General features: G+C 41.6%; 1 protein-coding gene across 2 annotated transcripts in view; it reads left to right on the top strand.

Annotated features, from left to right (window-relative positions):
• The first annotated feature begins 382 nt into the window (after positions 1-382).
• RBP3 (retinol binding protein 3) overlaps positions 383-23,405 on the top strand; it is a 30,924-nt gene continuing 7,901 nt past the window's right edge. The window contains exons 1-4 of one of the 2 annotated variants that reach the window (XM_052798978.1): positions 383-3,548; positions 11,100-11,290; positions 14,150-14,292; positions 16,154-16,606. In XM_052798978.1, the coding sequence (XP_052654938.1) occupies positions 501-3,548; positions 11,100-11,290; positions 14,150-14,292; positions 16,154-16,482 (3,711 nt within the window). In that variant the 5' untranslated portion in view covers positions 383-500 and the 3' untranslated portion in view covers positions 16,483-16,606. Of the gene's footprint in view, positions 3,549-11,099; positions 11,291-14,149; positions 14,293-16,153; positions 16,607-23,405 lie in introns of those variants that run through there. The other variant, XM_052798979.1, reaches the window with a different exon arrangement.

Here is a 23,405-nt window from a genome sequence, read left to right as displayed (position 1 = left end):
ACAACTTTTGAAAAAATATTAAATATTGATACAACTAAGTCACTGAAGAATCTCTTGGTATGAGCTTTTCATAAATAACGGTAAAAGACTGGATGACTGCTGTTCTGATTGTAGTTAAAATTGAAGTTTTGCATTTAAGCAATCTACTGTCAGGATAAGCCAGAACCAGTTTATAATAGGCAATGCATTACCTTTTGAAAACAATTAACTGCCATAAAGATATTCCTTGATGATTGAAGTTTATTACTGTTTCATAAGAGGGCTATGAAGTAGTAAGGAGCTGAACTTCATCTATTGGTGCATTTCAGATGATGCACTCCATTTTAATGAGATTAAAGGTTTAATGCAGATAAAAGATTTTTATCTGTTCAGTGCACCTGGATTCAACACAGGGATTTCAGTGTGATTCACAAACAGAGACTCATCGGAGAGCTACATTCAACCTGATAAAGAAGAGGTTCTGACTTCTTTCCTTCTTTTCTATTCCATACAGAGACCAAATGACCAGGACACATTTCTTCCTGTTTTCAGCACTGATCATGTGCAGCATATCTGCTGAGGAAATCTTTCAGCCAACGCTAGTGCTGGACATGGCTAAAGTCCTTCTGGATAACTACTGCTATCCTGAAAACCTAGTGGGAATGCAAGAAGCCATTGAACAAGCAATCAAGAGCGGGGAGATCCTGGACATCTCAGATCCAAAAATGCTGGCCAGTGTCTTGACAGCTGGAGTGCAGGGTGCTCTGAATGACCCAAGACTGGTGATTTCCTATGAGCCATCACCACATGCAGCTCCCAAAAAAGAAGCTGAGGCTTCCCCCACTCGTGAACAACTCCTGAGTCTTATTGAGCATGCAGTCACCTATGACAAGCTGGAGGGCAATGTTGGCTACCTGAGGATTGATTATATCATAGGACAGGAAGTTGTGCAGAAAGTTGGAGCTTTTCTAGTGGACAAGGTGTGGAAGACACTGATAGACACATCTGCCCTGGTGATAGATCTTCGTCACAGCACTGGGGGACAGATTTCTGGCCTCCCCTTCATCATCTCATACTTGCATGAAGCAGACAAGATGCTGCATGTTGAGACTGTATACAATCGACCCTCCAACACCACTACAGAGATATGGACACTGCCAAAGGTGTTGGGAGAGAGGTACAGCAAGAACAAGGATGTCATTGTTTTGATCAGCCGCCACACCACAGGAGTGGCTGAAGATGTGGCTTACATCCTCAAGCACATGAACAGGGCTATCACTGTCGGGGAGAAGACAGCTGGGGGCTCACTGGACATCCAGAAGCTGCGTATTGGCCCCACCAATTTCTATATGATGGTTCCTGTGTCACGATCTGTGAGCCCCTTGAGTGGGGGTGGACAGAGCTGGGAGGTGAGTGGGGTGATGCCATGTGTGGCTACTGAGGCAGAGCAAGCCTTGCAGAAATCCCTGGACATCCTGGCAGTGCGCAGAGCAGTGCCTGGCACCCTAAGCCACCTCACAAACATATTAAAGGACTATTACAGCTTAGTGGAGCGGGTGCCAGCGCTGCTGCGGCACCTCGTCGCCTCTGACTTCTCTTCTGTGCAGTCAGCAGAGGACCTAGCCACCAAGCTCAACACTGAGATGCAGACCTTATCTGAAGACCCCCGCCTGTTGGTCCGAGTCATGATGCCAGGTGAAGCTGCTGCCCCCCCTGCCGAGAAGCCAATTGCAGTGGCAGCCAACTTACCTGACAATGAACAACTGCTGCATGCCTTGGTGGATACTGTCTTCAAGGTGTTAGTGTTGCCAGGCAACGTTGGCTACATGCGCTTTGATGAGTTTGCAGATGCTTCTGTGCTTGCTAAGCTGGGACCTTACATTGTCCACAAAGTGTGGGAGCCCCTCCAAAATACAGAGAACTTGATCATGGACCTACGTTACAACCCTGGAGGCCCTTCCTCCTCTGCCGTGCCTGTGCTACTCTCCTATTTCCAAGATCCTGCTGCCGGCCCTGTCCATCTCTTCACAACCTATGACAGGCGCACCAACCATACACAGGAGCACAACAGCCAGGCAGAACTGCTGGGCCAGCCCTATGGGGCTCAGCGTGGCATCTACCTGCTCACCAGCCACCACACTGCTACAGCTGCTGAGGAGTTCGCTTACCTCATGCAGTCCCTGGGCCGTGCCACACTGATTGGTGAGATCACAGCGGGAAGCCTCTCACACACCCGTACCTTCCCTCTGCTGCAGCCTGAGCAGGGAATAACCCGTGGCCTAACTATCACAGTTCCTGTTATCAACTTCATTGACAACCATGGGGAAAGCTGGATGGGCGGAGGAGTTGTGCCTGATGCCATAGTGTTAGCTGAGGATGCACTGGAGAAGGCTGAAGAGGTGCTAGCTTTCCACAAGAACATGGGAGTACTTTTGGAGGGTACTGGGCAACTCCTAGAGGCTCACTATGCCATCCCGGAAGTGGCTGTTAAGGCCAGTGCTATGCTCAGCACCAAACGGGCCCAAGGAGGCTATCGATCAGCTGTAGACTTTGAGACATTGGCTTCCCAGCTTACCAGTGACTTGCAGGAGGCCTCGGGGGACCATCGGCTTCATGTCTTCCACAGCCATGTGGAACCAATACCAGAAGAACAGCTTCCCAACATGATTCCCAGCCCTGAGGAGCTGAGCTACATCATTGAGGCACTGTTCAAAATTGAGATATTGCCAGGCAACCTGGGCTACCTTCGCTTTGATATGATGGCTGAGGCAGAAACAGTGAAGGCCATTGGGCCCCAGCTGTTGCAGATGGTATGGAACAAGCTGGTGGACACGGATGCCATGATTATTGACATGAGGTACAACACAGGTGGCTACTCCACTGCCATCCCAATACTTTGTTCCTACTTCTTTGAGCCTGAGCCTCGGCAACACCTCTACACTGTCTTTGATCGTAGTACCTCCCGCAGCACAGAGGTGTGGACTCTCCCCCAAGTCACCGGCAAGAGATACGGCCCCCTCAAGGACATCTACATCCTAACAAGCCATATGAGTGGCTCAGCAGCTGAAGCTTTCACTCGCTCCATGAAGGATCTACACCGGGCCACAGTTATTGGTGAGCCCACAGTAGGTGGTTCCCTCTCAGTGGGCATTTATCGTGTTGGTAACAGTTCCTTATATGCTTCCATCCCCAGCCAAGTGGTGCTTAGCCCAGTCACTGGCAAAGTATGGAGTGTGTCTGGGGTGGAGCCACACATCACCCTCCAGGCCAGTGAAGCCCTGGCTGTAGCTCAGCACATTGCCAACCTGCGTGCCCTGGTGCCACAGACACTGCAAACTGTAGGCAAGCTTGTGGCAGATAATTATGCCTTTGTGGACATTGGGACTGTTATAGCATCCAACCTCACCAAGAACATCAACAAAGACAGTTATAAAAGGATTAATACAGAAGAGGAGCTGGCCAGGAAGGTGACTGCCAACTTGCAAGCTCTTTCTGATGATGAGCACCTGAAATTACTCTACATCCCTGAACACGCCAAGGACAGCATCCCAGGGATCATGCCAAAACAGGTATAGTTCTCTTGTACCCATCTATACTGATACCAGCTAGAATGGGAGCATTGAGTCAGATATCTTATATTATTTGTAGCCTATATCATAAACCCACCAGGATTTACCTGTACCCAGAAGAGAAGCCAGTGCCTGAGTGGGTTTTGGAGGCTGAGCGCTCTCTGACACTAAGGCAAGTCAGGGTAGTAGCTTTGGTAGTAGATGGTAGTTCTGGATGCATGCATTTGGGAACAACCTTCAGGCTGTGAATCTCTTTCAGTTGCCATCTGCCACAAGCAAATATGCAGGCTTCATGGTTAGAGAAAAGATATCTCATTGTCTCTGTGATCTCCCCTCTTTCAGTGCTATGGCTTTTCAAGCTTAATAAATTAATGCAGAAACCCACTGGTTACAAACCAGGTTTATAATTTAAGAAAAATTTGGTTGGACTAAAGTAAATGAATACACCTGCAAAACATACAGCCATATACTCTTTAATGGATTTTTCTCTATAAAATTGCTGTACCTGACTTCTATTATACCAGAATAACAAACAACTCCTTCGGTAGTGACAGTGGAAATTTGTTCTGATTGTATCTCATGCTCGGCATCAGACAGTTTCCCAGTGACCTAGAAATACTTTGGAAGAAGTATCTGGGTGGAAGTTAGGTGACCCCAGGGAGAAATTGATTTTTAATAATCTACTTTTGCCCTTGCTGTGTGGTTTGCATAACAGTCTGTGCTTTGTTCTGAGCCTGGGTATTTATACACTGGTCTGCCTTGGCAATCCTTTTTGTTCATTGTTGTGCTGGAGGGAGCTCCCAGGAGCACTTGTTAAAATTCCATCTTCAAATTAAAGGCAGGGTTAGGATAACCTGATCCCTTTCTTGGATGAAGTTAGCTCCTTTCTGGCTACTGCTCTAGCATGGCTATATCAGAGACATCTTTTCTCCAGGGACTCATAAAATTACTTTCTGAAGAGAATGCATTTGCCTTTGCAATGAACCAGAGTATACCAAGTGTCAGGTAACTATTAAATGTTTCCTGGGGGAGGAAATCTGTGGGCTTCCACTCTCTGAAGTTTTTGGCATGCATGATTTAAAGTGGGCATGACCTTTGTGGTATTATCTCCAACACTAAGGTTAAGGACAAAGTCTAATCATTGCCAGGGGAGTGCATTTTTTTAAAGTTTGTTAACCAAGAGATGCTGGCCCCATTCTTGCCTCTAAGCTTAAATGGAAATAATTAATTAAAGGATTTTTCTGTTCCATCAATCTCTTTCCCTCCTACATTTGCTGGGTGTAGAAAACTTCACTCTAAAGATGTTTTTGACTGAGTATCCTGCTAAATTATTAGCAACATACCAGTAGTGATACATCATAATTTCTCCCCATTCTACAAAGTTGGCCCATCTTGCAAATTAGTCACTGTTTTCACTGAAGCTGTTAATGGATATTGTTGGCTATTTTTACTTGTTCAAACCTTACTTACTTTATTCAGACCTTGAATGTTGAGAAGAGGATGTACAGGACAAATATCTTATTTGTCACATGACATGAAATTCTGATCCTGATAGAGCTAGTGAGGAAATACCATTATACTAATTAATGCCTCTGTTTACCTCAGTTCGTTGTCAAGCAAAATGATTGGAAGTGGTCAGGAATACATCCATAAGAAGGAAATCACATCAGCGTGGATGAAAATCAGGACAAATGTGAGATTTCTTCAAGGGGAAATAATGTATATACAGCAGAGGATCTCTTATGAGGCTAAAATACTTTCCAAAGTCATATGCATTCCCTCACAGTGCTTGAGAAAATTGGGAGACAGAGACACAAGAGAGCGGTGTTAAGACATTTTAAGGCAAAAGAGGGTGAGTGAATGAAGATACTGAAGTCATTGAAGTAAAAGCTTTTTCTAGTGATAGAGTTGAAAGAAAATTCACTTATTCCACAGAGCACTGGGCAGCAAGAGTACCTTCATTCCTGCCTTGCTTTTGCAGAGCCAAGAGAGGTACTTTGGGTGGAACATTTCAGGAATACTCCATACCAATACCCCAGAGAGCAAATGTCTTAAGATTACAGTGAAGCTTACATGATGGCACTAATTGCATTTGTAATTTTTTTTTTTTTGACAGTCCTATACATGGACGTAGTGGCTCTTCTAACCTGTATCACATTTGTTCCTCAAAAACCTAAAGCTCATTTTTCTCTTGTGCTACCTAACTTCCAAGCCACCCTTTCCCTTGACAGTGGGATTTTCTTGATAATGACCTTGACAGCGAAGCAGATCCAACACAATTAAATGAAAGTGATGATGAATAACTGCAGGAAGGATGGGATGGGACATAGGAGACAGACAAGTGAAATGCGTGTAGACCTTTGCGTCTGCTACACTAGAATAGCTGCTGAAGCATAATACAGGGTAGTGAATATGTCTCCTCTATGACAGCAGCAAGGTCAATATTAGCCAGAGTTGTCTGCTGCATAAATGCCACTTTCCAAAGTCAGACTTCCCAGAGGCAAATATTGTATATATTGTTTGTGATTCAGAAAATAGCATTTTGCTTATAAGGCAGAGCTCTGTAAACTTGCTGATGCTCAGTTCAATAATCCCTACTTCTTATTCTTCTGTTTGCCTCTCTCTCCTTCCAGTCATACCTTCCTTTCCATAGTGAAACACTTGTGTTCTTGAATATCTGAGTATTGTAGACTACTTATGGAAGAACTTCTGCCTGATTTTGGCAAATGTGTTACGTCAATTTTAAGTGACAAGAGTCTCCCTGAGTGACTCTTTTGGCCCCACGATAATGCCCAAATGCTTTTGATGCAGCCTTCACACCTAAGAGAATTTTTGTGTTAATGTTTTAGATAAGCAGCTGAAAACGATGATCAGAGTAAAGGACAAAAAGGAATCCTTTATAAAGAGAAATTGTTCCTGCATTTGAAGTCCTCCTTTTCCCAGATAAATAATATGTATCTATAGCAGAGTATTGTACTTGCTGAAGGAAGCAATAGTTACAGATATTTCACCAGAAAGTGGTATAGTTTGCTTATGTCCCTTCATTGATGAGTGAAATCAAAATGCTCAGCCTCGAAGTGTCAAGATAGATAGTCAAATTGCTACATCTGTTGCTAACAGGTGGAAAAAAATTGTTGTGGGCCCATACAATGCTGATTTATGTCAACATAACCACAGTAAAATCAGTGGAACTATACAAGTTTATGCAAGCCAAAAAAAATGTCTCGTGTTTAACTCTCATTGACTCTTCACCTTTTGCAATTCATGCTTGCTTCTTGTATTTGGTGCAGAAAAGAATATGACACTTTGTTAATCACTTTTGTTCTTTTTCTAGTACCCTTCATCTTCTGATCCTGATACTGAAGCTCAATGCAGCTACATTTCCAGTTACAATCCCACCAGAGAGATCCATTTGTGCTCATTTTTTTCCATTGTCATTAATGTTACAGTAGATTTGGCCATTAGTTTTAAGGATTTCCAGTGGGTTTTGGATGAAAATCAAAACTTAGCTATGAATCATGTTTTCAAATTTTGCTTTCAAATGTAATCTTCCAGGGCATTGACTAGAAAATAACTGCTCACTGTCTTGCAATGAGTATGTTACAAGCTGTGTATTGTCAGAGCAGGCTTACACACCGCTGTGCAGTGCCGCCCTTTGCAGGGTGAAAGTGCAGCTTCTCACTCTGCCCTGCACTCCCTCAATGGGGACTGAGAGCCTTAAATAACCTCTTTTAATCCTTTCCAGAGCACTGTCCCACAGAGTTTCAGCTTTTGCTTGTGGTAGCCCCCCCATCCTGGCTGTCTTGGTGCAATGGAGGGCAGGATTAGAATTCAAAACTACAGTTCTGGAAAAACTGAAGAAATGATCTGTGAAAAGCAGGATGAGGTTAAATAAGAACACATGCAGGGTTCTTACACAGTTTCTAGGGTGATAGTAATTGACTGCACAACTCTGGGAGGAAAACAGCTTGTTTAGGGGGAGTCCTGTAAAAAAGTATATGGGTTCTTCTGCGTTCATAAGCTGAACACAAGTCAATAGAGTCAAGTTGTTACAATAAAAAATAATAATCATCAAACTGGAATGGATAAGGAGGAATATAATCAGTAAGACATGTGAAGTCTTCTGCTACATTCAGCTCTAAAGAAAATTCAGCTAGACTATACTATGTGCAGTCTTGGGCAAAAGTTTTCTGGAAAGATGTGGCTCAAGTGGGGAGACAGCAGAAAAGAGGAACAGGAGTAAAGAGAAAACTGAATAAGAGTCATCTTGAAAAAGTTTAAAAGATTTGAGTTGTTTATTCCAGAGAGAAGAAAACTGAGAGGAGACATGAAAACAGTCTTCAGATACATAAGAGGACATTTCAAATATGAAGAGAATAGTCTGTTCCCTCGTCCGTGGTAAATAGGCCAAGAAGTAACGCACTTAAATTGTAGAAAGTAGTGAACTTAGCTGTTTACACTAGATGTTAAAAACATCGTTGTGATAGTGAGGCTAGTGACGTACTAGACTGGATTGCCTGGAAATCACCCAGTGATATGGATGTTTTTAAGAGCACGTGAGAATCAGTTGTCAGGGATATAGCTGATCCTGCTCAGTTCTTGAGCTGGAGGACCTACTGGGATGGACGTTTCCATTCCAGCCTGTGAGGGTACACAAGGAACCCAAATGTTATTCTAAGAAAGAAAGGCGTAACCCTGCCACATAGCCCCCAAGATCTCATGGTCCTTAAAGCAATCTCAGGATTTGCAATGGCTCAAGGCTGTTGGCTGATAATATTTTAACAGCTGCCAGTTGACAGCACTAGCAACCTTAATGGAAATCAGAATTCCATTAAAATGGTCAGCACAAAATTAGCTAGGAAAATACAGGTTCCATCTAAACAGACAAAACAACTTAGGGCAGAGTTGAAAGGGGAGAAAAGAGGAAAGAGAGGCACAGTTGGAAAAGTAGTTTGCCCATGGTTGGGGTATGTGTCAGTAGCAGAACTGGGGATGAAACTCCATGCATGAGTCCCAGGGCAGCATTCTAGGTCCTATTTTGTGTCACATCATTTGTTCCAGTTAGGCCACTCACTTGTGGAAGGAGGCTGCAGAATAGGGCTGGAGACCCTATATAGTTAACGAAAAACAATTCTTCCTTTGCTTAAGTGGTGTTAGCCTGGAGATCCTTTAGTCTAGCCACATTGCTTATAGTGTTCTTACTAAGGCACCTGAGGGTTTATATTTAACATCAAGTCATTTGTATGTAAACATTGCCTGACTGAACAGCAGGATCTTACTTTCAGCTGCATCCTGTCCCAGCTTGTCCTTGGCCTGCAAACAGAGCCCTGCCTTCCAAAGGAGAGCACACTGTTGCTCTCTGAAGCTAGACTTACTTCCTTAGGTACCAGCAGCACATGGCCCATGTGCCAGTGTCATGAACCTGCAGTATTCTAGGACAGTAACTCTCTCCTGTCCGTCCCAGCCTCCTCCCCTCTTTTGCTTAAAAAATAGGAGGCTTGCCCCACCCCCAAATTACATTCTGAATGCTTTTCATCCAACTTCTGGTCTTAGAGCCTTTAGAATAGATATACTTTCATACCTTTTCCTGCAGCCATGAAGGTGAAGAAGAGTTGAAATCCTTGTACATTCATTTTACCCCATGAGACCTGAGGCTTTAAGAGCAACCTGCCCAGCTTCAAATCTGTAATGAATTTCCAAGAGTTAGTAACACTGCTAGCAAGTACTGAAGTCCTCAGTGAACAAAGATGTGATGCAGCACAGTAAAAGAACAAGTAGAAGAAAAATTTACCAGACAGACAGAGAGGTTGTACTTAATCAACATGCTTATAGGTATGCATCTAGCAATTATTGTTGGAGACAGAGCTAAGAAATCTGTGTGTTCAGTTAAAATATCATTAGTAAGTGGCTGTGAGTAACACATCAATTTTATTTGTAGATGTTACCAATGAATGATGACTTGTTTCTCCTGGGGGGATCAGTACCTCTGAACTAGATATAAGCTGTGTCAGTACAATGCAATGCATGCTGGATATATTCTTCAAAACTGTGATTTGTTAATCAAAGTACAGTGGGCAGATCAAGTAGCATTGTTGTCACTGGGAAGTGGATTGGAAATGACAAACTCAGTAGTGCTGGACTGATATTTTTACAGTCCAGAGACAATGGTTATTTTCACAAGGTACAGTGAGAAAGAAGGGTACAGAAAAGGACTCAGTAGAGTTTGCTTTTACCATCAGATCAACAACTACTGGCCAACAGGGCTTTTAAATTAATGGCTGAAATTTTGGCATACAGAAGGCACTGAATGATGAAGCAGTCCAGGGCAGCCAGAAGTGTGATATGGTGGGTAATTTTCCTGCAGGTAAAGATAAAGTGTTTGAGCTGTGTCAAATACAGCTGCATTCACACACATTGGAAACCCTCTTTCTGCTGTGGCAGACCTGCTTTTGGCAGGAGCGCAACCCCAGGCCAGAGCACTACACGTAGGGCAGGAGATTGCCTGACTCCTCTATAGTTGCAGAAAGCCCAAATACCTCCCAAATCCTGTGGCATATTGCAGGTTGGGAGAGCACCTTTTAGCACATGACTCATTGCTGACTCCTTGTACTTCTGAGTGTAAAAGTATGGATTGTCTGGGGCTGAGCTATGGCAGAGGGCAACTGGTTAAAAAGCAAGTATAAAATAATTTTCACAGCAACCCAGAGGAGAAAGGCCAAATTGCTGAAGGTCACATAAGCCTCATATATCCCAAAGCCTTATCTCCTTAAACTGAAGGAGAGTCTTCCATTTTCATATGCATGCATGCAAAACAGAAGTTTGGCAATAGGAGCAGGCGATGTCTCAATGCATGTAGGGGTTACTAGGATAACTTTATTAGTTGACTACACATTGCTATTAAAAAAATGTCTGCCATTTAATAACATAAGCTAACCAAAATGAAATTAATCACAGCCTAACACGTGAGACTCCAGGCACATGGCCACCATATAAGAGATTTAACACGTCTGCCTCATGGGTATCCTAGCACATGCCCAACACATCAGGTTCCTCACTGTCACAGGGGCTGGGTCATTAAGAGTGGCTGGGGCCAACCTCACCTGTAGCCAGCTGAGGCCAATCAAGAGATTATAGAAGTCCCAAGTGCCTTATTTAGAAAGAACTGCTAAAGGAAACAAGGGGGCTTGGGTGGCAGGCTTGGGATAGTGGCCTATGCTGCAGGCTGGTTCTTGTAGCCTTCTCAGCCTCTTTGGTTCAAGGAAATTCCTGTATTTTTGGAAAATAAACTGAGCCTTGACAAATAGGTGCCTGATACAGATTCTGGGCATGCTATTGATGCACCCTATACTGGGCAAACAATGCAGCAGCCAATGCTAATCTATGTTTAATATGCAAAAATCTTAATATCATTCATTATGTTCTTCAAACTTGGTCATATTCCTCACATATGTCCCACCTGGACTAAAATTGACCCACGTAACTCTTTTTAAATCTTGTGCCAAGCTATCAGTGCCAGAAAATGATTTGTTTTGTTTTTCCAAACTCTTTCAGATCCCTTCCCCAGAAGTATTTGAAGATCTGATTAAATTTTCATTCCACACAAATGTATTTGAAAACAACATTGGCTATCTGAGATTCGATATGTTTGGAGACTGTGAACTTCTAACCCAGGTGTCCGACCTACTGGTAGAGCATGTTTGGAAGAAAATTGTTCACACAGATGCATTAATCATAGACATGAGGTAAACCTTTGAATGGCAAATAACCAAAGCTCTTTCAAAACAGCATTTTATTTGTAACAGCGAATTAGCTTTACATGGCTTACTGTCCTGTTTACAGGCTAACATTGCTGGGATTAAATGAGAAAAGGAAAACAGCCAAGGAAAACAATAACAGTCTGGAAGTATATCTCAAGATAAATTGTATCATCACTTGAGATGTTTAGAACTAAATAGGCAAATTTAAGGAATATGTTGCAGAACACAATCCTGGATGTCACATCTGTTTTCTTTCTCTGATTTCTTTCTAATCTAGCTCTGCATGTGCCTTGTATTAATTATGTATATATATGGCTTAATTAAATCTTTTACTGCGGCCAGTGGTCAAGTGATTGAATAGTCAAAAAACCAGCCCATGCATAAGGTTGTGTTACAACATCTAGTTTGCCATATTTGCAGTGCTAAATTATCCTGGGCAACCAGCCCTGTACAGAATGACCCTTGTGCACAGAGCACAAAGGTGGCTTAAACGTACTGTATCACTCCTAGACCCTGCTGCAGCAAGCTACAACATCATATGCACGCTCTCAGCTTAGAATTCTGTTGGACATGCCAGCGTGTCAACAATGCTCCAAATCTTATGAGCCAGAAAATGGATCTATTTGTTGCCATCTACCAAAGCAGATGAATATAACAAATATACATTTCCCATACAATATTTAGGTAAGCCATTCCCTTGTTTTGGTCAAGAGGTAATGTTTGTGAGCCCAGAACATTAAAAATATCAACTAAAGAAAAGAAGGCCTTTGTAAAAACTCATTTTTAATGCTAGAACCACTTATGTCCATTGCCAACATGGGCCTTTCAATATTTGGTAATCTTCTTAATATTATTCTGGGATCTTCAGCATGTGCAAGAAAAGATAAGCACGGCAATGAGAGCAGAGAGAGAGATCTCACTGTGTAAGCACAGAGGAGGCAGGGCAGCAACCAGAAAAACACACCCATGACTGAATTCAAATTCAGTAAAGGCACCACTGTCTTCCAATAGACTTGAGATAGCAGTGGGACTTTCATCTTTCTTGCCCCAGTTTTCTCCCAGGCTAAAACTCATATCAGGGCCAGGGTCAAAAAAAAAGCAAAGGTGAAATCATGTCTCAGGTACCAAATGGTCTTATTATAGTTCTTTTCTTGGGTTGCTTTAAGTTTTTTTATATTTAATGTATTTCCAGCCCTTTGAGTGCACAGAAAAGACCCAGTCTCTGAAGGCATGTAAAAGAGAACCCCAAATATTTTAACCTTTGAAATTCTCCCTAAACCAATCTTGTGATTTTAAGGCAAGGCTGATAATTTCAATTTTGCATGGGATTAACCATAATGAATAATGTTTCTCATCTTACAAGTTTCCCTCCCTGGAACAGCTGGGCCACTCATGAACTTCATATTTTGATCATTTCAGTTTTGCATGGGATTAACCATAATGCATGTCTCTCACCCTAATAGTTCCCCTTCATGGAACAGCTGTGCCACTCATGAACTTCAGATTTTTAGCCTTCAGAGTATTGAGAAGAGACACTGCTAAACAATGGCTTCCCTAATGTCACACAAGAAGTCTGTAATGAAGTACTTGCCTCCAAAAGTTAAGCTAAAACTCTTCAACCGCCCAGTCATTATTACTGACTAAAGTTTCTACAGTTTCACTGTCTGCAAGAGAGTCCCAGGAAGAGCTCTCCAGCATTGCCTCTAGCTACCTGCTTGCCACTGACTTCAGCCATGATGGCAGCTGTGGGAAACTGGGCTCTGCTGGGTCTAGCTGCCTCCTGGGTTGTGCAGCAGCATCAGGACCTCCTGGCAGCACAGCACTATCTGGGACACACTGAAGAGGCTTATTTCAGTTCTAGCCAGTCACGGTGTGAATCCAGCATACAGCTCCCAAATACTGCAGAATAAAGAGGTAGCTTCACTCTTTGGGACAGAGGCCTTCTGGATTGTCTAATCCTTTTCTGGAGGTGAAAAAAATTTAGTCATAGACTGAACCGAACAAAACTCATTTTCTAGCAGGTTTTTGCTGGAATGTCTGTGCCAGGCACTCCTAACATCACCTACAGGAAAGCACTGTATCTATCTCGTACTAGTGGGCAAAGTACAAACATTTCCAGTGCTGTATGTGCTCTAGTATTAGTGAAAAGTGACAGACAAAAAATAATTTGGTATTCCATTGTGTGTATTCATAGCAGGGGTTCTCCGATGACACTTAGGCTCTTCAGTGGATTTAATCTTCAGAGACTGGTATGAAATTAAACTACAACCACAGTTTTCAAACATGACTGTCCTAAATGAAGCAGCTAACACAATCTTTAGGCACGAAAAGAAATGGCCTGATCTTATAAGGTGCCAAGCACCAAGTATTCTCATTGTGTGCAGCAGGAAATAAGAAGACGACAGTTCTACAAACATATATTGCTTAAATTGGGATCTACATTTATATATTAGGGTTTAGGTATTTACTCATGCTGCCTATGTCAGGAACAGCATGTGTTACTCAGAGTAGAAGAATAACAGGAATCTGATGTTTCTCTGCAGATTAAGAGTCTTTGCTTACTTTCTGAATTTTTTCCAGGTTGAATCAAGAAAAAAATAGATCATTCAGTTTTATGTTTGCTTTTGAAGTCAGTTGTGGGCAATAACAGTCCGAGACTCTTAGACAAGATTTTGTTTCTCTGATAAATGCGCAAATGCTGATAGGGGAGAATGAATGTAAATGTGCCAAAATGTAGCCATAAGCCCTTTCAATACTGATGTTAAGGAACAATACTTGGAAGGGAGAGTTACTGTCTGCCACAAATTTTCAGTTGTTTCCTTAATATATTTAATTTTTTAAAAGGTACAATATTGGAGGGTCCACCACTTCCATAGCAATCCTATGTTCATACTTCTTTGATGAAGGACACCAAATTCTCTTGGACAAAGTTTATGACAGACCCAGTGACTCAGTAAAGGAAATATGGACCCAGACACAGCTCAAAGGTAAAATGACTATTTCTTTTTAGAGTAGCTTTTCATTTCAGATGTCCCTCCTTGTATATTTTCAAGTGAGCCATTAGGCACCATAACTCATTTGGTGAAAACACCTGCCACGATTAGCTCCAGCTGTGCGGAGGATGTAAAAATAAAAATGTTCATTTCAGCCATGTCCCTCAATGCCATCTATAAGTAACAGTTTATCACTCCTAGGAATGGGGTATGTTAGGCACAGAGGTTTGCAAACTGGTCCCCAGGAGTTTAGCTGAATACTGTGTACAGCAGTTGTGACTTGTTGCTTTTAAAAGTTGCCAAAATTAAAAATAACTCCTGTGCTGCCTAGACCTCTAGTAATATCTCTTCCAATACTCACACTTAGTTTTATATGTAGGTCTTGACTTTCTACCTGTGTAATCCACTATTTCAGTAGATGAAAACACCCACAATAGCCCAGTTTGTCCAGAGAATGCAAGAGAGCAAGAAAAGCTCTAAATTTTGCACATCTGAGTGAGTATGGAGTATATGGCAATGTATCACCCCCCCCACACACACACACACTCCCTGCCTCGCTGTTCATGGAAGTTGAAAGGATGCTGCAACATGCAGAAACAGAGCTCTTCAGTGCTCATAAAGTGCAGTTAGAGTGCTAAGAAGCCTTAAACATTGGTTTTAATTATTTACCCCTTTAAAGCTAAGACAGTACCAAAAAAGGTGTCACAATGGTGTCTGCAATTATTGGCTTGGAGCATGCTAAAGTGGTTAAACTTTGTCACAGGCTGCAGGGCCCATCTATTTTCCCAGGCAGTCAGAGGTGGGCTGTGCTAAGGGATATGATTACTATGGACACATTCCAGTTCCCATCAAAGAGAACAGGCAGACTCACATTAACTTCAAAGGAGCTGGATCTGGTCCTGTATTATATATATCTACTGTGAAAAGGGTCTTCTAATGGTTATTATGTCTATAGTGAAATAAGAAGAGCAAAGATGGTGTGAAAATTAATTACCATGCTACTGGCCCCTCTCTTAGTTTAGTATGAGAATTGCATGTCATACTGTAACTTACTTAAAGAATGACATTTTTAGAGCACTTTAGAGTAGTTTTCAAGTTATCAGGTCCCAGTTATGACAGACTGGCCACTTTTTCAAAGGAACTAAGCTCTCAAAAAGTATCTAGCGTGTTCAGATATATTGAAAATAAAGTGCAAAAAACCTCCTACTCCTATCAGCTGGTTTATGTAAGAAAATGAGATAACTTGGCTCAGATCCTAATAATAAAGGGGTATTTGTTGAAGGGTTCGGGACAAAGGCCATACAACAGCTTCCATTTATAGACTATAAAAAGCCTGTGGGAAACCACTATAACTGTAATTTCATAAAACGCTGCCTGCATAGTTTGCAGGCCAAGCTCTATGACAGGCATGTTCCTACAGCAGGAATGAGAGTGAAACTGAAGATGCTGCTGGCTGAGCTTTGAGTATTCCTGCTGGAGCAGTGGAAAATGTCACTTTCCTCACCTGCCTATCCCACTCCTCTGATGGGATCTAGAACTCCTGTAAAAGTCAAAGCCACAGAAGAGCCAGCAGTAGTAACCATGAGCTGGCCTCCCTGCTGCTGGAGCTCATAACCAGAAACTGATGGCACAAGAGCACCACATAGTGTGACAGTCTTTTTTACAGTATAGAGGCTGGGCTAGTGTAAAAAGTTCTTTAATACTATCATAGGTATAAAGCAAATTTCCAGACTTCTTTGGTTTTTAATAGCAGGTAGGGAATGAAGTGTGTTTTATCTTGGCTTCTCTTGCTCCTTTATGCAAATAAATCTCAGAAAATTGATGCATTTCTGATGCTTTTTGTCCCACCCGGCAGGGGAGAGGTATGGCTCTCAGAAGGGGCTAATAATCCTCACCAGTGCTGTGACATCTGGGGCTGCTGAAGAGTTTGTATACATAATGAAGAGACTGGGCAGAGCTCTTACCATTGGGGAACAGACCAGTGGTGGCTGCCATTCCCCACAGACATATCAAGTAGATGATACCAACTTCTACATCATCATCCCCACGTCCAGATCAGTCATCTCTGCAGAGAGTACTTCTTGGGAAGGGAAAGGAGTGCCTCCTCACATGGAAACACCAGCTGAAACAGCACTCATCAAAGCAAAGGAGATGCTCAGTGCTCAACTGCACAGCTCTAGATAGCCCAGTGGGGGAACGTGCCCCTAGTGCTTAGGGAAAGAAAGCTACCTCCCCAAATGTAAAACCTAGAAAGGAGTGGGAGCTTCATTTCAATCTCTATGGTCAGTGATTGGTTCCCTGTACATAGCTCAAAGTGACTCCTTTGTCAACATGCTGACTTTTTTACCCCGTTCTGTGGAACCCAACTCTTTCTGGGCATGGTGGAGATACTTGGATAATACACTGGGGTTTCTGGATTTCTCTCCTGTGGTCAAATGTAAATGTTAGTTGTTGCAGTGTCTGTTTTATAAGATTTAGCTCCAAATCACAGATTTCCTTTGGTCCCTTAGAAAAATCCCAGCTGTTAGTATTGAAAGTATGTGAACCAGCTCAAAGCATTTATGCAAAGATAGAAAAGGCACCTCTGCTCCTTTGGAAATTGTGTACATTCTTCTTTATACATCTTAAAGAATTAACAGTAGTTGGGAGAGTGTTTTCCAAACTGCAAGAGCTAAATGAATTCTCTTCTCTATTTCATCATCTAGATGTACCAAAAATAACCAATCACAGTCTGTCAGGGTTGCCCAGACTCCTGGTATTTCTTAGGTACATGCCTGCTTCTCCCCTAGTACTTGGCAGAGGGATGGGGAATGAGCAGGAGAAAGGCAGTACATTGACTCTTTCACCCAGCGCTCAGCTGATCCCCAGATCAACAGGCTCGTGGAGAAGAGTCATATGTTTTCCCTTAAGGCTAAAAACAGATGGCTGTGTGTCCTGCCCCAAAGACAAGAAGAAAGCAGAGAAATATCCTTTGCACCCTGCTAACAAGCTACTTATTAAGGAATGGTGTATTCCAGGGCAACTAACAGAATTTTTGACATGAGCTTAATCAATGCACAACATTCCTTGTCTTTCTTACAATTCTTGTCTAACCATCTGTCTTTGTAATTATTTAGAAATATATGTAGCTCTAATCTAGATCTCAAAATTTCTCATCTCTACAAAATGCCAGCTGTAAGGTAATTAATTTAGGAAAATGGTCCCCTGAAATTTAGTCAGTCTGTAGTAGTTACACATTGTTGTTCGCTTGCTCATTTGTAAGTTACTGCCATTTTTTTAATAAACTGTGTTTAAACATCTGACTGCAGAGAATCTCTTTCAGTATTTACAGGAAAATAATTTTAACAACCAAATAGACTTTCCAAATTTTTTACTACTTGTTTGTCTTACCACACTATGCTCAGTGTGATTGCTAACCTGGACACTTTTGAGTCATTTCCATGTTCTGATTTTTATGCACTAGCTAGTTGTTGAACTTCTCAGTGTTGTGGAAAATATTTAAATGAATTAAAACTCATACAGAATTTTGTGTAAAGTGATATATGTGTGAAGAATATTAAAGATTCTTAATACGGAAAAGACTGGAGTAGTCAATGAATGAGTAAACAACACTAATGTATTTCTTCTAATGTCTTTTAAGCCTCTTTAATATCTAAATGATCCAGATATACTGCTTTGTTTTCCTAAAAACAATCAGTTGTGCTGTCATGTACAAACAATACTAGCTGTTAAACCCAACATTTAAAAACTTTAGCCATCCATTCAAGGACCAAAAGCTATACCATATGGGCACAAATAGCAAATAATTTCTTCCCATAGTAATATGGTAAGTACTTATGAATAATAAATATGACTAGAAATTGGAATCCAGCTGGGAAAACAAACAATGAAGATGCATTTGCTGGTGAGTCCATTTGAAATCAATAGTGCTGTTAGTTCACTGAAGTAATCTATTTAACTGGAAAATTAATGTGCAACCTTCACAAATTGTATTAATTGACAAAATATTTACTATTTCATAGGTCATCTACTGGCTAACTGGCATTGAAACTATCAGGCTTAATAAAGGCCAGTGTGTTAAAAAACAATTTTTTCCTGTCTTCACAAACTGCTATGTCATGTTTATTCCCGTCTCAATGAGCTTAGAACCTGAACATGATGTAGTGCCAATTGTGTTAAGATTGTACTTTTTGCTCAAGGTAGGATCACAGGAAACACCTTGTTTGAAGACACTGAGAAGACCAGCTTTCTTATCTCAGAGTAGAGAGATAACAAGCAGGATAGATGAACTATATCCTATCCTATCTCACTTAAATACAGTGAAGTTGAAAGGAGGTCAATTCAGAACTGACAAAAAGGAAATACATGTAAAGGCAGAGCCTGCAGGACTCACTGAGGCAAGTGGCACTGAACCTAGTGAGATTGTACTGTTTAGAGTACCAAGCACCTCTAGAACATCTGGAGTTATGATAGGTAACAGAACTTTCCCTGAAACCTAAACCTGCACTTTCAGAACTAAAGCAGACCGCTATCATCTATGTGGTCAAGAACTTTTTTTTTCCCCATAGCTGCTTTCTGTATGGACCTTCCACCTTCTTCTACAGTGTCAAGGAAGACAGAGATCCTGAGCTGTAGGGCCCACTTTGTATGTATGTCCCCCAGGTTTGGCTCCACCTGGCATTTTTGACGTTTCTAGTGACCACTAAAACTGTGAGCTCAAACCAAACCATGACCACAGCACAGTGTTATCAACAGACCTTACAAAACTACAGACAGTAATTGTATAGAAAATTAGACTGCATTGAAAGGTTTGAACATCACAAAACTATGAATGAAAATTAGTTATGGAAAATCCACGGTTTGTGATTTAAATGAGAAAGTTAGACAGAAGTTTTCTTAGGGAGGGACAAGAATTTCAGAAGTGCCCTTCCACAACACAACAGGAAACATGCTGAAACTTTCACCCTTCTCTCTTCTGGTTCCAGAGCTGACATGGACATTCAACATTTTATAGCACCATTTCCTTATCATCCCACCTAGAGTAACTTCCTGAAGTTTCATCCTAATCATGTTCCTTTCAAAGGCAGGAAGAAAGAAGTTGGTGTATCAGGCCGCCTAGCAGTATGATCTTTCTCCTTTTAGCATTCACAGAACCCTGACCAAGAAATGGCAGCGAGCTTATTCATTTTTTTGCTACAAAATGATGCATTCTTGCTCTCTGGAGAGTGCTTCTAATGTAGTCTTCCCTGATCATACCACAAAAGCTGCCTTAGTCCAGTGATTTTCAAACTGTGCTCTCTAGACCGATGGGAGCCCACAGACTGCATCAACTAGTGAAAAATTACCCCCCAAAAAGCAAGTAAACATATAGTCTCCAAAAACGTATTTGAGTGCTGTTTTGATGGAGAAACACTTCATTGGAAAAAGTTCAGGGATCAATGAGTGAACAAATATCCTAATCCGGCATTCCCTACCAGTAAACTCACAACCCACTGCAGATACACAGCCTGAACAGCTAAGCTTGACAGCATTGTGTTACATCCCTTTTCACTGACCCAGACACAGATGTTGTGAGAAACAGTGGTTTGATCAAAATGACACAGGCAGTTGCTAGCAAAGACAGGAAAAGAACCAGTCAGCTGACTTCAGATTGTCTCCTCCTGTTTCAGAAAACAAAATCCTATTTTTTTTTTAATTCCAAGCATTTCTACTTGTAGAAAAGACACAGATCCCTGCTGTAAAAATCACAGTATTGCACTGGGACAGAATGCAGTCCTTCATGAATTCCTGAAGTCCCTTCATTTCTTCACGAACCCCCTGCTCTAGTGGAGTGCCTTTCCTCCAGCAGGATTTCCTTTCATCTGCACCAATTTAAATGTTCAGACTTCTAGACATAAGGTAAAAAAAGCTTCCAGCATGACTCAATTATAGGAAGTTTGTTTTTCTTTGTCTCGTTAGGCTTCCTTCTGCCTGTGCAATGTTTGGTTCACTCAGCTTTAATAGAATACTTTCATTTAAAGAAATAAAATCTGCAAAAATTTTGGATAAGCCCCCTGGTTTATGTAACCCAGCTTAGATGAGACACTCAGTTAAACTTGAGACACCTAAAAGATATTCCCTCTGCCTGCACAAGGGGCTTTACACAAGAGCTCGTTTTACACATAGGGAATCAAGTTCTGGTTCTGTTGGCATCTATGTTTTGCTCTGATGTCAGCACAGGTATAGCAGGCAAGAAGATGTCATATTGGTCAGTTGGGTGTGTAAACAAGTCTTAGTTCACAAAACATTTTAGCAGAGTATAAGAAGCAATTTGTTCACTCAATTTTTATGCCAGTGGCCACCTGCAAAGGAGCAAGGGCAGTACTGCACATATTTGCCTGCAGTTCCATGTTGCAAGAGGAAAATCCCCAATCTTTACATGCTAGGACCAAACTGCGCTGCCCCTGCAGCTGGAGGAGGTGAGGACAGTACCAGAAATAAAGCTGATTAAAAACCTCTCCTCTTCATTTTTACATTTTGAATCAGGTCTGCCACTTTTCATAACTGGTTCTCTTGCCTTTCTGTGCACAGAAGGCATTTATACATTGCTTGTCATCACAGTATGTAAGTTGCTGTGGCTGAGATATGCCCACCAAGAAACTGGGTAAGAGTTCTTTTTTTTTTTTCCCAAAGAAAACAACTTCATGACATAAAGGAAAGCGCTCTCTCCCTCTAGCCTTGCTGCTTGCTTAAGCCTCATACTATAAGCAGAGTGAAGAAGTTTGATTACTGGTGACACCTCTAAGGATGTAGATCTAACACACCATTGGAAGAGGTTTTGAGATTCAGCAGCTGTTTTCAGTGGATGGTTTTCCGCACTTTCTCAAGCTCACACCAACACAAAATCAGAGAAAACACGTAACTGGTTAGATTTGGTACTGCTTCATTCTGATCTAAATGATATGCCAGGTGTAGCGTGCTTGAAAAACAGGCCCTTGGAGCAGGGTAATGTTGAAGTGATGTGCCAGCATAATACTGGGGAGCATTACACAGCTGGTCCTGCCTTTTTCCAGAAGAAATCTGAAGCTAGGTTTCTAACCATAAAACTGTTAAGAAAACATGGCATCTTTCAGTAAGTACAGGAGAGAACATTTTGCAGCAATGGTACCAAAAAATCTTTAGTCCTATTTATACTGGGCCAGGCTGATCTTAAAATAATTGATGTAAATCAGGAGCAGCACCATGGAATTATTCTGGATTTGCACTGGAATAAATGAGATCACAATCTGGCCTAAGCTGCTGATGGGAACTATAACCCTAGCCACATATGAATGCAGTTACACCATGGAGTCCTTCATTACACTTTATGGACACTGACTTCACAGTAAACTGGCTGCCACCCAGATAAAACCAGATGGAGTGAAATTTGGCCCATTAAACCTTGCCATAAATATATTCCTTACACAGTAAATGTTATTGGACACAAAATAGAGATGGAAAGATTAGAAGGAAACCACATCATCCCCTGCTCAATGCAAGGTTGTTCCCTGTGCTCCATATTTCAAAGTTTTTGTTCATTTTGGTATTTAATGACTCCAGTGGAAGAGCTTCCACCACTGACCTTGGAAAGCTGTGTTACAATCCAACCAGACCTCCAGTCTCAATTTATGTCTTCTGAACTCAAAGGCATAATGTACCAGTTTAATCACTTTATGTTGGGAAAATAAAGCTGGGGTGCACAGCCAGTGGTTGGCCTGCAATAAGTCAAATGTTTATGTTAATAGGAAACAGCCATGTATTAATGTTCAACAGCAATATATTGGGAAGAATACAGTCTCCTGACTTATGGAAATCTCCCAAGAGATGACAATGAGTGTAATATGTTGATCTCAATTGACAGCCTGAGACGCTCAGGCTGTCTTTTATCACCGAGATGTGTTTACTTGCTGATACTTGCATTATCAGCCTAGGCATCACCATGGAACTCAAAGAAAACTTCTGTCCAGTGTGCAGCAGACAAACACTGGACTATATCATCAGTATGGTGGAAAATAATAAGGAGCATATTGCAATATCCTTTACTCTTAGCTGGGAAATGAGTGGCTTCTGATCATTCCCTCTCTGAAAGGAAGAGATAGCAGATGAGGCTCAGAGGCAGGCCACAAAAACATCAGACAACCTGAAAAAATACTATACAAGAGAGAGATAAATGCTCACTTGAAGAACACGTTGTCATAAGCTATCAAGAGCAAGCCTCTAAATGGATTTAAAAAGTAATGAAAGGCTAATTAAATGAGCTGCAGTAACAATAGACAGGATTGTTGCTTCCACACACTCACCCAGAGCAGTATGAACTCATCTGCTTCTGAGACTAAGCAGAGCTCAAACCAACGTAGGTAAGAGAAAAATGTCTCATATGGACAGGCTATAGAGAGAATTTGGCACTTCCTTTTAAAAAAAGCTGGAATTGGCCCATGTAGAAACCAGAGGATAGACAAGCTGGTCTAACGCAATGCAATTGATGTATGCCTGTGTGATTTTGTGAAGGACGTTCTTCTTCTAGCTGTTAGCAGAACAGAACCTATCATCCACAATTAAAGTGTGCAGATTCTATCTATCAGTAGCTAATAGTAACTCAAATACTCTAGTTGCTTCCTTCAGGATATCCAAAACCTGAAAGCCACAGGCCAAACTCTAGCCCCACCGGCTCTATATGCCTACTAAAGTCACACAGATCTTGCAAGCACACATTAGGGCAGAATTTGTGCTCTCTGTCTACACAATAACATTGACAACAGGTCACATTTTGATACAGATACAGGTTGATTTGACTTTGTAAAAGATATTTCAAAAGTGGCAGAGCCTAGAACAGAACTCAGATATACTGATCTACAAGTCACATCCTCTTTAGAGGTATACTGGTCAGTTGTTGATGATCACAAATTTCAGACAGTCTTAACTTCAAATCCCTTTCAAAGCCAAGGAGACAGTGACATATAAGTTTTTCACTCAGATTCACAAATCTGATAAGAGAACTTATTCAGCTAACATAAAGGAGTAAGAGTCCACCAAAGCTGCTAGAAACAGTAACTGCTTTTCTTTTAGCATATAAGCTCTGACTGGAGTTG

Source organism: Harpia harpyja, chromosome 10 (genome assembly GCF_026419915.1).
Source record: "Harpia harpyja isolate bHarHar1 chromosome 10, bHarHar1 primary haplotype, whole genome shotgun sequence".
Classification (NCBI taxonomy): domain Eukaryota; kingdom Metazoa; phylum Chordata; class Aves; order Accipitriformes; family Accipitridae; genus Harpia; species Harpia harpyja.
The sequence above is the reverse complement of the archived record's forward strand: the minus strand, read 5'-3'. Positions and strand labels throughout refer to the sequence as shown.